At 52.4% G+C, this 14,404-nt stretch overlaps 1 protein-coding gene across 1 annotated transcript; it reads right to left on the bottom strand.

The window, feature by feature from the left end:
* Positions 1-6,236: 6,236 nt before the first annotated feature.
* On the bottom strand, positions 6,237-8,144 carry LOC119093718 (heat shock protein Hsp-12.2). Its single transcript, XM_037216722.1, has 3 exons — positions 8,001-8,144; positions 7,360-7,560; positions 6,237-6,924 (listed from the first exon to the last, which is right to left on the bottom strand). The coding sequence occupies exons 2-3, from the start codon at positions 7,551-7,553 to the stop codon at positions 6,573-6,575; spliced, it is 546 nt and encodes a 181-aa protein (XP_037072617.1). The 5' UTR covers positions 7,554-7,560; positions 8,001-8,144; the 3' UTR covers positions 6,237-6,572.
* Positions 8,145-14,404: the final 6,260 nt, after the last annotated feature.

Raw genomic sequence — 14,404 nt, forward strand, 5'->3', positions numbered from 1 at the left:
GCTAACGCGCCCAGAATAACTTACATGCGATATCAAATATCAAAAAAGCACGTTGATCTTAGTACATTTGCACACTCTTTCACACTAATTCCTTAATCTACAGTCGTCCCTAAATCCAGAGCAATTGTTGTCAGGAGAGAGGTAAACGGCCAAAGTGACTCCAAGCGCAAGCCCATACAGACCAATAATTTTAGAATATTTTTGGCTTATCTAGTCATTTTGCGAAGTAGCCATTTATACAAATTTTACGATACGCTTAGAGTGTCAGTCATGCCAAGCTTGCCCACGAATTACTTATGAGGCTCATTGCTTACTTTTGGTTTTCTCTGAAGCTACTTATGATTGACAATCCATTTTACGCAAAGCTTGAACGCATGCAAATTAGTTAAACGCTATCTATGCCTCAACGAGCCGCATTAGTTGTTCTGTTTTCTGCATATGGCTCATTTTGCCCGTAGTACACTAGCTCCGGGGTCAACAGCGAGCGCCCCTGTTTCAACAGCGAGCGCCCCTGACTGCACCCTAACGTCGAGCTTAGATAAAACAACGCGCAACAACCACCTGCTCACTGGCCGTTGGTATGATTGTCTGAGGCATGTTTTCATAGACTCGTTACATCCGTAACCAATTTTGACCGGTAACCACTTAAATGACATGCTCATACCCATGGAGTTCCCATGAAGAAAAAAGTTCGCGTCAGGTAATGCACCACAGCACAATGCACCCGTTGATGCATTCATATTGCGCCAGATGACAAGCTGCCAGCACTGCCAGCTCTATAAATTCGACGCCAAGCCGAGACCACGTGCTTACATACGCAGACGTACCTCCGAGCAGTGTCCGTGGCACCTGAACAGCCGAGCGTCACACGCCAGGACGCGACGCCCTCGGCGACCTACACGGTACCGAAGTCGCCCCCGACACGAGACTGCATCTGTGTCACGTCGGCTCGGGCGCTAGCACCAGCTCGGCGCCTGCGGGACGGCACACGCTCCGCGCGAAACTGGCGGCGCCGCGTCCCGCGCCGGCCCGGTACCGTTGCCCAGCTACTCAAGCGTAACGGCGGCGAAGACGGCGGACAGCGCGGTCAGCGACGGACGGGAGGCGCGACCCGGCGCCGGTCACCTCGGCGGAGATGACCCGATGCGGGTGCTATGCTCTGCGAAGCGTTCGGCCGCGGGTTGGGATGGCGCGTGCGCGCGGCGGTCACTATAGCGGCTAACGGACTGGGGCCGCGCGCAGCCCTATTCATACGGTGGTTATACGCTTCACTCGGCTCCGAGTGGTTATCGCGGACATAATGGCGATAGCGGTAACTAAATATGAGAGTTCTCTCACTCGCCAGCGAAGGGTCCGTGCCAAGACTTTTGAGCTTGCTCCAAATTTGATCGCACTTCCAAGGATGCAGACCATTAAGAAAATAGTTTGGCTGGTCTGTCATGTCAATTCAACGGGCTTAAATTTCTTCCCTGCAAAACCACGGAAATTATCACATTTCTGCCATTTGAGGTTAATTTAAGTCGGAACGCTTTGTGCCGTTCACTTCCAAGGTGCGAATCCAGAGCATCAGAAGTCGTCCGAGGGCCCAGCATGTCGACAACCCCGGAGGATATAGCGTCCATGGCAATGACATCGACATTGTTGAAGGTGTAGTAGCATCACTTTTCATCGGTCTTTGGCGCTGGAACTGACGTGGCTTTGACCTTGATAGCCCTGCATATCTCAGCGATGACGCATGCTGATCATTGAGTGCGTGGCGTAGGGCCTCGTCTGCTATTCTGTTCATATTTTCGAGGTTTGATATGCTGTAGCGCTAAACTTGGATGGTCTTTTTAAATGAAACAGTTCATCAATTAACCAAGTGACATACTTTCCACAACAGCTAAATTCTGAATTACATCAATATGGCAATTACAAAATGCATCGGTCACTTTGGTGGTTCCAGCCATAATCATGTAGCGTACATTCTTACGCACATCTGTCATGCGCGAATGGGGCTGTTGCTTGTTGCCTGAGCCAGCTGACTGCTGTGAAATTTGTCGTGCGGTCAAGCCAGCAGAACGACAACATTATATTACAGATGAGACCGGATCTGAACAGTGGGGCGCCGTCTGCGTGCGCAAGCCAAGTTGATGACAATTGCACGCAAGCGTTGGTTTAATAGTAAAGTAAGACATTTGCATGACGCCAAAAGTTACTGAAATTATTGTTGAAGCGCGGTACCTTGATCGGCAAGGAGAGAATGGCACGGAAACAACACGTTTCGACCATGAAAGGAACGGGTGATATATATGTACCGATAAAATACGAGCCGACGCGGACGACCGCGCACTCGCGCTCGTGCCCAGGCAACAATGTCACCGGATCTAGAGAGTTTTGTTCAGGATTGTCTCTGATGCCACCGATAGGTCTTCTCGTAGGTGCACATTCGAGGGTGACGAACGAGACTGTGCCTATCTCGTAGCCAATGCTTGGCCCTCAGACGCATGGTGAAGGTGTCAATTTGAGGCCGTTGAAAATTGCCGTTTCTACATTGCTGACTACAGAATCCCAAACGGCAGCATCAGGAGGCCCCACCACAGAAAACAAATAGTGCGTTATGAAGAGCATCTAGATGCGGCTCCCTACATAGCTAACCATGAACCCTCCTATCCAGCCCGATCCTCCTCGAGGTCAGGCGCTCTCCTCGCAAAAGTTTCCGTGTATTGTGACGGCAGTTGTATTTGCTACAAAAGTTTTTCCATCTAGGCAAACTGTCTGAAAAACATGGATGTCCTGCAGTGTTGACTGAAACAGATAGGCAACTTTCTGCCAACGTCGATTAAAATGTTAAATTGGTGTTACGTCGTAGAGCCCCCCTTTCTGTTTCCCAACTGGCGAGATACAAGCGGTACCTTTGTCGCTTTTCGCAAACATATAATGTAATTGTAAGAACCTTTTGAATATCACTGTGCCACCATTGGTTGCAGCCGTGGTAAAACTCGCCAACTTGGCGGATAAGGTTGGCGACAAAAATATATTTTTCACGCGACGTTTTGCACCAAAAATGTTTTTTCTGATAGTTTTTGGTGACGGCCACGACAAAACATTACAGCGCACATTCTATAACCTTACGTGGGTTTCAATGGTAATGCATTTCACCCCACAACACCAACAAGCCTTGCCGTTAAATACCCTTTACCGTACCCTGTGACCCCATGGTATATTCCTTTAGCTCCATTCCAGGCCGGTGACAAAAAATATTCTATGATTTTTAGTTGGTCGCTTGCTTCGATGACAGTTCGGTAACAAATCAGTGTTTTCCCACGGCTCGGCCGGTCGGCCGATTTGCCGTTTTGGATAGCTGACTCTCAGTGTACCAGACTAGACAGTAGATATACTGGGGAAGATCTGGATGTTGCGATTCATTTGGCCGCAAGAGCATGTTTGGATCGTTGTGATGCCACTGATATATGTGAGGTTGGCGGTGACCCGCAATACACCGGGGCCATGCAGACGGCATTCTCACTGCAGTTTCATGAATACTTAGCCAGGGTTCGCTTTTGGCCATTGTTGACTTCACCGATTGACAGTTCAGGGAAAATCGGCGAAATGATTCAAGGAAGGTAGAAATTGACCTGTGATTATATTATATGATCAGAGTAACTTTTCAAGACATAGAAAAGGTTGTTGACTCACCGTAGCAGTTACAAGCATCGAACCTTCCTCCCTTTGAAGAGAACAGGGGGCTCGGCACTGCAGGCTGATGATACTGCTCAGGGAAGGGAATGACAGGAGGCGAGAGTGGTTCTGAAGTGCCAATTTACGCTATTGTTGCCTTGTTCCTGATTGAGGATGGTTACTAGTCAAAAAGATGTTCAAATCAGGATTTGTATCTAGCTTCTACCCAATGCAGGCCCCCAGCCCTCCCCATCCAGTTTGTAAAGAAGTGTTAAAAATGAGGAGAGAGGCACATCTCGTGGAAGATAGCACAGTTTTTCACTGCTCAGCGCTTCCATATATCTTTGAAACTATGCCTCTGCTTGAAATGAAATGATTTCATGAATATTTTGTTAGCATTGAAATGACAATGATTCCCAGTTCAACCTTTTCCCAATATTAACCTTGCCTTCTGGAAGCTGATATGACAGCCAATGATGCAGGCAGTGAGGAGGCAATGAGGGGCGAGGAGTAAGGAGGTGCAAAAAGTGTAGGCAATGTGAAGGGGGGGGGGGGTTGAGATCTCATTGCCACTTCCCTTTCGCCAATAGTTTACTTCAAATATGAAAAGGTTTTGTGGGATTTTGGTCCTATTGCTATGAGTTTAGTAAAAAGAAGACCATATTTGGCTGTCTCTCAGAGTAGTTTTGGGTATTTGATGATGGTAGCACCCCTATCCTAACAGGTAAAGCTGGAAATGAGCCATTCTGCAGTCCTCATTTATTTCACAAGTTCTTTGCACCTTTCCACCAGTGAGCATGTCATTGGCATAAATGCAAGTGTAATGTATATCTGTACTGTGTTTGCTGACTGAAGTGAAACCTTTTTCTGATGCAACCCTGAACATAATTACGGTTTGTATTAAGTACAGGTTGTGATGGAGGGCAGCATATCCTGAATGCAGCCCACACTGGTAGAAAACGATAGTTTGCCTGGTTGTGGCATCATGTCAGGTAAGAAAAACGGGGAGGGGGGGGGGTAGTGGCAAGCGATGGCCTCAACCTCCCCCCCCCCCACCCCTGAGACGATCTCTGAGTTCTCAGAGCCCAAGATCCTCCCAGGACCTCATTACGAGTTCAAAGCCTTTGATATCTGCATGACCTTCCGTATATTTCCACGAACGTCTGTACGCAAAGGGTAACAGAGACGTCGGATCGCCGGTAGCTGTTTGGTATCTTATTGGTGGAAATATGAGACATTTGTTGTTCAAACCACGGGAAATCATTAAGCCTGAGCTCGGAATTTTGGTACCTTTGGTTCGTCAAAGCATGTAGCATTCTTCTGCAGGTGGGCTGCAGCCGCAAATGATTGTCTTTGTTGATTTGCTGTTTTTTTGCGTTTTGCTCACCATGACAAGAGTCTTAAATAGTCGATATATGTATCAGTGAAATCAGTTCTGTGATCCACTTTTCCGCGGCCCTGCTGCATCCCTCTTCCAGCACGCCCCACTACCTCTTGCCCAGCACCTGCGAAGTCGCCTTCACCTCAATCTGAGCCCAACCCGGAAGCCAATTTATTGCTCCTTCCTTTCCAGGCAGCCTAGAAACCTATTTCAAACTTAATTGCTGTGGCGCATCGAAAGTCGCACTTGGCTTGGCCAGGCTTGGAGCATGCTTTAGGTATGGTGGAGAGCATAATGATGGTTGGGGTCGGGTTGAACACGTGGTTTCCATAAGGAGACGTGGCCTCGACGGGGCCTGCATGTTTTACGTCATCCCTCAGTACTACCTGCCGCTGGCTGGAATTTTGTCTTGTACTTAGCTACCCTGGCTGTCGAGGTCCTTTGCTGTTTTTTTCGCGGTCGAGGATAGCAAATTCAGCCTTAGATCGAACATTAACGTGAGGACACGATAGGTCCCGAGGATGAAGGAAGACTGCTTTTGGGATTAAACTACCCCATGGTGAAGAGTCGGTGTACCTGCATTCCTCGCAGCAACAGATATCGTGGCATTCGTTGAATGATATTATATGAATGAACGTCTCGGTTGTGTACATAATATTGCAAGTTGCGATGAAAAAAGAGTCTTTCGATGGTACACCGATTTCTGGTTACGCTGCTGGGCGTGGACGTCATTGCCATTTATTGCCATGGCATCGCGTTAAGCTACTGGTGACAACTTTGGTCGCAGAAATTCGGTCGGCGACACAAGATGCATTTTTTCCACCCCTGATTCACTGGTTGTCAACTGCTCGTTTTCCATCTGTCGTAGCAACCACATCTGTTCCTTCTTACAAAGACATAATGTAATTGTAAAACAATTGCCAGCACGACTGTACCTCCATTGCTGATTTGGCGAATATCAATTTTTAAGATTGCATCGCCTTTCCTTAATAGTTCATACAAACTTTTTGCCGCTAAACGTATGCATTTAGCAATGACCTTAGTCTGAATTTGTTACTAACGCTTTCTCTTTCGTCTTAGACGAAATTAGACCGAACAGATAAAATCGCTTGTTTTTACAGAAGAACTACTAGACGTTTGCTCCACCTGCGCTGTCGACCAATATCCTGTGTGATCTAACAAGTGTGATACAAAGTTACGTTGCATTGGTTCTCCGTTGTTTATTTTTCCGTCTGCCTTAACGAAAGCAACACATTTTTCGCTTGTTACAAACATTTTCTCAGCCGATTCCTGCCCTCCACACAGCTTATCAATATTTACGATCGGCTGCAAGTGCCAAGTATGTGTCACAGGCGGTGTATCACTGCTTTGATCTGACGGCTTGTGCACTGGCACCGGTGCAGAGTGATGCCAGACTGCGATGTGAACCACGATCTTCCGCCGTAGAATATCGAGTTCGGTCGCTGAGTGACAGCCCAAATCGCTTTACCGCCCTCAGGGTCCTTCCATCAGGTCCGGGACACCACACCTCTCACTTCTTCTCCGCCTTCTTCTCCTCCTTGTCCACCTTGAGCGGCACCGACTTCTCCGGCTTGCTCGGCTGCTCGGGAACCTTGCGCGGCGCCGTGATGGTGAGGACACCTTCCTTGCTGAGGTGGGACACCACGGCGTCCTCATCGGCATCCTCGGGCAGCTCGTACTTGCGCGTAAACTGGCGCGACACGCAGCCGTGCTCGTCCGCCTTCTCCTCGTGCTTGGCCTCGACCACCACCTTGCCGTCCGAGATCTTGACCTTGAGCTCGTCTGGTGTAAAGTGCTGTACGTCCAGCTTCATCTCCACCCGGTCCTTGTGGTTGACGATCTCCGAGGTGCCTGAGTTTTGCCTGGGGAGGCCAGAAACGTGTTAAGTCGTCTTGGAACGGGCTAACTAGAAGTGGTGATGCATACTTGGTAGTAAGATAAGTGTAACGCCGAAGTGACCTCACCCACACAGCAGCCCCTACAGCTTTGCCTACAAGGCAGTCACTCAGTCAAATGGGCCTGGTCGACAGAAATCTTACCGACGATGTCGGCCACCTCCCTAAATTTCAATGACAACGAACACCTCGCCGTCCAGCAGCGCATTCGTCTAAGCGTAATCGCTATCACCAGCACATTACCATCAGCAGCAGCAGCAACCCTAAACCCAGTAGTGATCGCCGCTCTCGCAGCCATGACGCGCGGCTAGTGACCAGTGACCGCGGTCATCCCGCCGGAGCGTCCCTGACGTCGGCGCCCCCTCCCCCTTCCCTCCCCCTCTGCAGCGGCCGGTCGCTCACCTGTGGAGCACCACCGGCTGCCTAGTGACGTAGCGACGGCTGGAGCGCAGCGGCAGGTAGTCCTCCACGTCAACGTGGGGCCGGCGCACGCCCATGCCGAAGTGCTGGTCGAACACGCGCGGCGTGCGGTGGCGGCCGAAGTCGCGCAGCGCGTCGTCGAAGAACGGATCGTCGAAGTACATTGGCACCGACATGGCGGCTCTGCGCAGAGAGGGCTGCTTATACCTGGAGTGTCTGTCTTATACACCGGCCTAATACATGTTATGTTATCAATACCTAACGCTGCGGCCTAATACAAGTTATGGTATCAATTTCAATCAGGAGGAGCTGTTTGTTATGAAAACCTTAGTCCATTTATTCGCAACATGATTAACCTGACACAAGGCACATCTGGTGGAAACGCTTACTGGGCCACAGTCCTTGATTTTGGTAATAACGAGGACAAACAATAACGATGAAATAAGTTCAAGTTTAAAAAACTCCACTCAGTCGTAATAGCACATCACGATGCTGACCTTCCAACACAGAAATCCAGCACAGAGGACAGATGCCAGCGCTCGAAACCGCAGGCGGCGTCCAGGAGTTGGGCCCTGCACACAGCCGGGTGAGTACGTTGGGCACACAGCGTCGGATGGACTCACCTGGGGTCTGGGCGCTTGCCGAGCGTCGGACACCTGCGGCTGGAACCGGCGGCGGCTGAGTGGCGGCTGGCGGCGCGGCGCCGCTATTTGAGCGTCGGCTCCGACGGACCGACGAGAAGGTTCGACGCTGACTCAGCGCCGCCTTCGGCACCCGTCTGTTGATGTTGCCGCGGGCGCCGAGCAGCCCGCCGCGCACCCGACGCGATCTCCAGCGCCAGGAATACCGCCCGCGGCCTGATTTAGCGGGCGGGCGCGATGTGTCAGCGCGAGCGGGGCGCGGGCGGGGCCGCACCTGCGCGGGAGTGACGGATCTGGCGGGGCGCGAGCGGGGCCACATCCGCGCGGTGGTGACGGATCTGGCGGGGTGTGGGCGGGTGAAGAGCGTGGGTTTCGCCCCGGCTGGTGTTTGCACAGATGGTGCTGGATCCCGATGTGTGGTGCTGGATCCCGATGTGTGGCGCTGGATCCCGATGTGTGGCGAAGTTCTGGTGACGGACGTTACAGTTTTAGGCATGTTTTCTGCATGTATTATTTTGGTAATGCAATGCGGTTGTCAGGCGAGCTATATGCTTTATGTCAAGGCTGCCTGCAAAGCCATGCCTGAAGCTTGGAACACCACGGATTTGGCCTCATTCAGTTTCGCAAATAGCAGGGCTAGCCGCATACCCGTGGAGCGGAAAAGGGCTTCCTGGCAAACACGTTGAAATGTTCGTTACATTCGAAGGAAAAAGACAAACAGAATGTTTCGCAGCGTATTCTTTGCTACATGGCTTATCCATGCAGAACATTTCCAAAGAGTGCGCGTGTAAGGGATTACGCCTCGCATAAAACACTAATTGGTCGGTTGAAAAGAATGCCTTTTGTTGGCAATGCTTACAGTTCTTCATGGTTTTGAGCTGCATTTTGTGTCATTGTTTGTCGTGAAGACATGTGTTTCTGAGACGTAATAAGGTTCCTGCCTGTCTTTATAATTTTCCCGACATCAAAACATTTATATAGATAAGATTGGCATCACAATGCGCCTCGTGCCAGGCTTAGTCACCACACATACTTGATTTAGTTGTCGCAGTTGATCTGAACAGCGCTCATAAAATATTCCCTTCACCTTGAGTCCGCCATTTCAACTGTAGTTATGGAAACGCACGAACACCAATATTTTTCATCGAATAAGAGAAAGAGAATATGCTCGAATTAAACAACAAATGCACTGAACTCCGGGAGTATGAGATAGGAGACCTAACTCTAACAAAATTGCGCCTTTGATAAACCACGCCCTAGTTCAACAAGACATTATTGGGAGGTATATGATGGGAGGTATTGGGATGGTATGATAGAAGGTATTAGGAGGTATAGGAGGTGTAGGGAGGTATGTGATATGGAAGTAGGAGGCATCAGTTGTGCGGGGTTATCAAGGAAGCTCCGGCTTTATCGAGGCAACTCGATGTTTCATGCTGCGCTCATGATCACAGGTGAGCGAAGGAAAAAAGGATATATGTAAAAACAAAGACGTGCGAATGCCCTAATCTGTGTAGACACTCAATAAAAGACGTTAAGATGACAGGTCAGCTGAGCACCACAATCCTGGCACACGATCTACGGCATAACGCTAAAGCTGTGCGGAGTACAGTCAGCTAAGCCTGAAATATATTATGACACGTACCGAGTATTAGATAAAAAAAATAGGCTGAGCAATCACGACAGGTACCTTTCCTATCACGCCGCCTATTTGAAGAACTTGTGCAGCCTATTTTGCGCTGCCTATTTGAATACCAACCAGATATGTATCGGGTCACAGAAACGTCATGCAAATATCCCCGCCACATTCGCCGCATTGTTTTCATGGTCAAGAAAAAGTGTCTACCATACACTGTTGTTTTATTGCTTTGCAATGTTTATGAAAAACCAGCCAATGTAAATTAAATTTGCTTGCATAATGTAACATGCATCTATGAAGCAAATATTTTCGCCCGCCGCCGGGCTACAACAACATTTTAATAATCAGTCTGCACATGGTGGTCCCATTAATTGCACATGCATGTTCTACACTACCACAAACTGATCTACACCATTGGTCTGCACATGGTGGTCCCATTAATTGCACATGCATGTTCTACACTACCACAAACTGATCTACACCATTGGTTTGCACATGGTGGTCCCATAAATTGCACATGCATGTTCTACACTACCACAAACTGATCTACACCATTGGTCTGCACATGGTGGTCCCATTAATTGCACATGCATGTTCTACACTACCACAAACTGATCTACACCATTGGTCTGCACATGGTGGTCCCATTAATTGCACATGCATGTTCTACACTACCACAAACTGATCTAGACCATTGTTTCGACAACATACCTTTTGTGGTTGATTTAAGCAGCTTGTCTTTAGCCTCAGTATCGTACCAATATTTGTCGAGATGAACTGGTGTTGTCATGACATGCAGTTTTATTGAGCAAGATGTGGTGCGACGCAAAATTCAAGCCAAAGTATCGTATCTTAAATAAAGCAGCACTGCTTTATACCCCCTCACCCCAAAAAGTCGGACTTCCCAGCTAAAAAAAAAAACATCAGGCAAGACGAAAGAAACACGCAGGAGTTAGGCAGCTGGAACGCGCCACCCAGGCCCAGGCGTTGTTTCGAGTGTGGCGACACGGACCACATGAAGAGGGACGGCCCGCTACACGGCCAGGTGGCCTCGGTTGAAGAAGATAAGGTGATGAAGATGTCTCCGCTACTGCCTGGCCAGCGGGACCGGCTGTCGCTGGTCATGGCGACGATCAACGGCAGGACGGCGGAGATGATGGTAGATACCGCGTCACCGGCGCCGGTCGTCTCAACTGGCAGCCTCCCCGGGTTGCACCTGAGGACGTCGCAGCTGAAGCTCCGGTCATTCACTGGACAAGTGGCTCCGCTCCGGGCTGAGGCGACCGTCGAGGTTAAACACGTGGCTTGCGGAAATATCTCGGCGCAGAGGTGGGCGACCGGCCCGGACGCCGCCCTCCTCTAAGACATTGTTGTCTGCGGGAAATCCGACTCGACCAATATTCGACCTTCCGGATCCGCCAAGCGGGTGGTCAGTGGACTCTGGCGCTTGTGGTGGCAGCGCACTCGGAGGTGTTCTCTGAAGGACTGGGACGATGGCGCTGCGGCACACCTGTCGTTGGGGGGGGGGAAGGGGGGGGGGTGACGCCGCGGAGGCTACCGCCACGCCCGGTCCCGTACGCGCTGCTACCGCAGGTGGAATCAAAACTGGAGCGGTGTGTCAGTGAAGGGATTGCGAAAAAGAGCGGTCCGTCGGAAAAGAGTTCCGGATGGGGTGCATCGCTGGTACCGGCGCCGAGGTCATCAGAGGGCGGAAGACTCTGCGCGAGCTACAAGTTGACAGACAACCAGCAACTGATCATTAAGAAGAGGGATGCAGACTGCAGATGCTACCTGGACGACCTGCTGGCTTTCGGCGAAGACGAACAGGAACATGCGACAACAGTCTGCAACAGGTCTCGAAGAAGTGCAAGCTGATGGTGCCTGAGGTCGATTTCCTGGGCTGGAAAGTGACAGCTAATGGCGCCAGCCCGACGGACAGCGGAACAGCAGCAGTGCTGAAGGCACTGGAACCGCAAGCTGTGATCCAGCTGAGGTTACTGCTCGGCTCGATCACGTACTTGGGACGTCTGCTGCCCGGTCTGTCCACGGTGCTGGCGCCGCTGAACGAGCTGATGAAGAAATGCGTCCTGGGGACGTGGACGCGGCAGTGCTCAGCAGCGATGAAAAGGTAAAGGACACGCTGACGAGCCCGATGATGCTCCAGCGGTATGACCTGGTCCTGCCACTGAAGCTGATAACAGACGCCAGTAGGATCGGCGTGGGAGGGGCCCTGATGCACGTGACGCTGGACGGAGCGGAGGGGTCCGCCATGTACGCGGCTCGGATTCTGACAGCGACAGAGAGGAAGTCCGCGCAGTTCGAATGGGGGGGGGGGGGGGATATCGTACGGAGTCGATTTTACCTATTCCTCTACGGGCGCCATTTCTCGCTCGTGGTGGATAATCGCGCACACTCCCGTATCCTGAGCCCCAGCAAGAACTTGCCGAGCCCGGCGGTTGTACCCGACTTCAGCTGACCGCGAATTCGTACACAATGGGCCTGCGGCGGCCTCAAGAACTGCACGTGGCCGACGATCTGTCGCGTCTCGCCGTGCCAGGCACCAGTAGCAAGCGAAAGGAGATCAACGGGAGTCGGTGGTCGGCAGCTGCCTGATGGTTCTGGGCGGGGTGGTGCCTACACTGACGGTATCGGCGCTGGCTACGGCGACGTGACGCGACCCGGTACTGGCAAAGGTGATGGTGTTCGTGCGTTTTAGCTGGCCCGGCAGCGTCGAGCCGGCGCTGACGGCCTGCAGACGGCGCGGGGAGGAGCTGCCAACTGACGGCGAGTGCCTCGTGTGGGACGAGCGTGCCGGCATCCCGCAGCGGCTCCAAGCTGGAGTGCTGCATGAGTTGCACGAACAACTGGCAAGCTCGAAAAGGAAGGCCCTGACGCGCCGATTCGTGCGGTGGCCGGGGCTCGACTGCGAGCCGAGCTGGACGGCCTGGCGCGCAATAGCACTGACTGCGTAAGGAAGCGAGGCCCGCCGCCACACAGCGAATCGCACCCGTGAGAACCTACCGCAGGGCCGTGGGAGTGTGTGCACGTGGATTACGCGGAACCTTTCCAGGGCTCGAGCTTCTTTGTGGTGTACGACAGCTGCACGAAATGGTGAAGTAGCTGCGCGAAACGGGCACGGAGAGCTTGATCCAGGAGCTGCGGGCAACGTTCGCTGGCTACAACATCCCATGGCAGCTGGTGTTGGACAACGGTCCTCAGTTTACATCCACACATTTCGCCGAGTTAATGGCGAGCATATCAGGATCACGCGGTCCCACCCAGACAGCAACGGAGCCGCGGAACGAGCCGTACAGGCTGCCAAAACGGACTGAGGGCGGCGCTGCGGGACAGTGGCTCGCTGTCGCGCCGGCTGCAGGAGTTTCTACCGGTTTGCCGCGTGGCGCCGCACGCGTCAGCGGGACTATCGCCAGCGGATGTGACACTGGGGCGGAACGTTCGGACCCGTCCGGTCCCGCTTCGGCCCGATTCAGACAAGAAGCTCAGGGAGCAGCAGCAGCGTCAGTGAGAGCCACAGGAAAGCAGTCCAGAGCGTTCGAGATGGGCGACGCAGTGTGGGCAGGCAATCATGGCGGCCCGTAGAAATGCGGGCGCGCGACGGTGGTCGGGTGGACGCCGAGAGCGCCCTGTAGTCGTGGCCCACCGATCAGCTGGTGGCGGCGGGAGCCGCCAGCACGGCCGTCCCGGGTTCAACCGACGGGACCGACGTCGTCGAAGGGCACAGTGCGGCTGTCGGGGCCGCAGGTGGACTCAGCTGGAGCACCGTTGGAGCAAGCTGGAGCACGGGCGGAGCTGCCCAAGTAGCCGGCGCTGTGGACGGAGTCGGCGACGGCCGCGTTGGAGCTGGCGGCGTGGGAGCTGGCGGTCGCGGTAGCGGTGGCGGCGCCACCGGGGCAGGCGGTGGTATTGGCGGGCGCCGTGGCGATACCGGGACCGGTGGGTGGGTCTGTGGGGTCGGTGAGGCAATCGTGGCGGATCCGTGGCGCAGATCCGGTCAACGGTCTCTACCGCCTGGAAAACTAGTTGAGAAGACGTGATCGTTTGGGGGGGGGGGGGGGTAGTATGGAATCGTGAGATGCCGTCCAGCTACCACCCGCACCGCTGTAGTTCGGCCACTTCTGAAAAAGGGAACGCGACGCACGTCGTCACGTTTAATGGAGTGCCAGGGCTGCTTTGACCATGTTAACGCTGAGGCTACTTTGGCTGCTGCCGCGCGGTGCGGAGCATCGCGCAGGTTTTGTCACGACAGGGACGCTCACTCTTTTTTCTGTTGTTTTTCCCGCAAATTCAGAGGAAACCTTTCCGGTGACTCCTGTCATGCGACGATGTAAAACAGTGAAGCCCGCGCCGTGTGCGGTGTCACCCCGTCGTGCTGGAATCACTCCTCGTTCCGACTGGTCACCACGATGTCCATGCCCAAAAGGCATGGGTATTAGAGCGGTAGTGTTGTAGCGTTCCGAGATGGTGTTGCCAGGATTCTTGTTGTCATCATCAAGGAAGCACCTTCGGCCGAATCACGATGTGATCGATGTGAGAGTACTCATAACTACCTTTATTTTTAACCGCTGTTGTGTCTGTTCTGCCATTGAATGAGCGCTCAAATGTCACTGCAGTCTCGTTGTGCGAGAAATAAACTTGTCACTGCTGAGCAAAACATTCGTTGCTTTTATTTCGGTCAAAATGCATGGTGCACATCCACTTGTGTAGTCATGCGCCCTCGGAGACAGGTAGC

The sequence above is a fragment of the Pollicipes pollicipes genome, unplaced genomic scaffold, assembly GCF_011947565.3.
Source record: "Pollicipes pollicipes isolate AB1234 unplaced genomic scaffold, Ppol_2.1 Scaffold_4002;HRSCAF=4701_pilon_pilon_pilon, whole genome shotgun sequence".
NCBI classification, from domain to species: domain Eukaryota; kingdom Metazoa; phylum Arthropoda; class Thecostraca; order Pollicipedomorpha; family Pollicipedidae; genus Pollicipes; species Pollicipes pollicipes.

Bases quoted from the DNA above. Each gene is read 5' to 3' on its own strand.
- LOC119093718 (XM_037216722.1), bottom strand. From the start codon at position 7,553: ATGTCGGTGCCAATGTACTTCGACGATCCGTTCTTCGACGACGCGCTG. The intron at 6,925-7,359 runs GTGAGCGACCGG...TGGCCTCCCCAG, and splicing joins CAGCCGGTGGTGCTCCACAG to GCAAAACTCAGGCACCTCGG.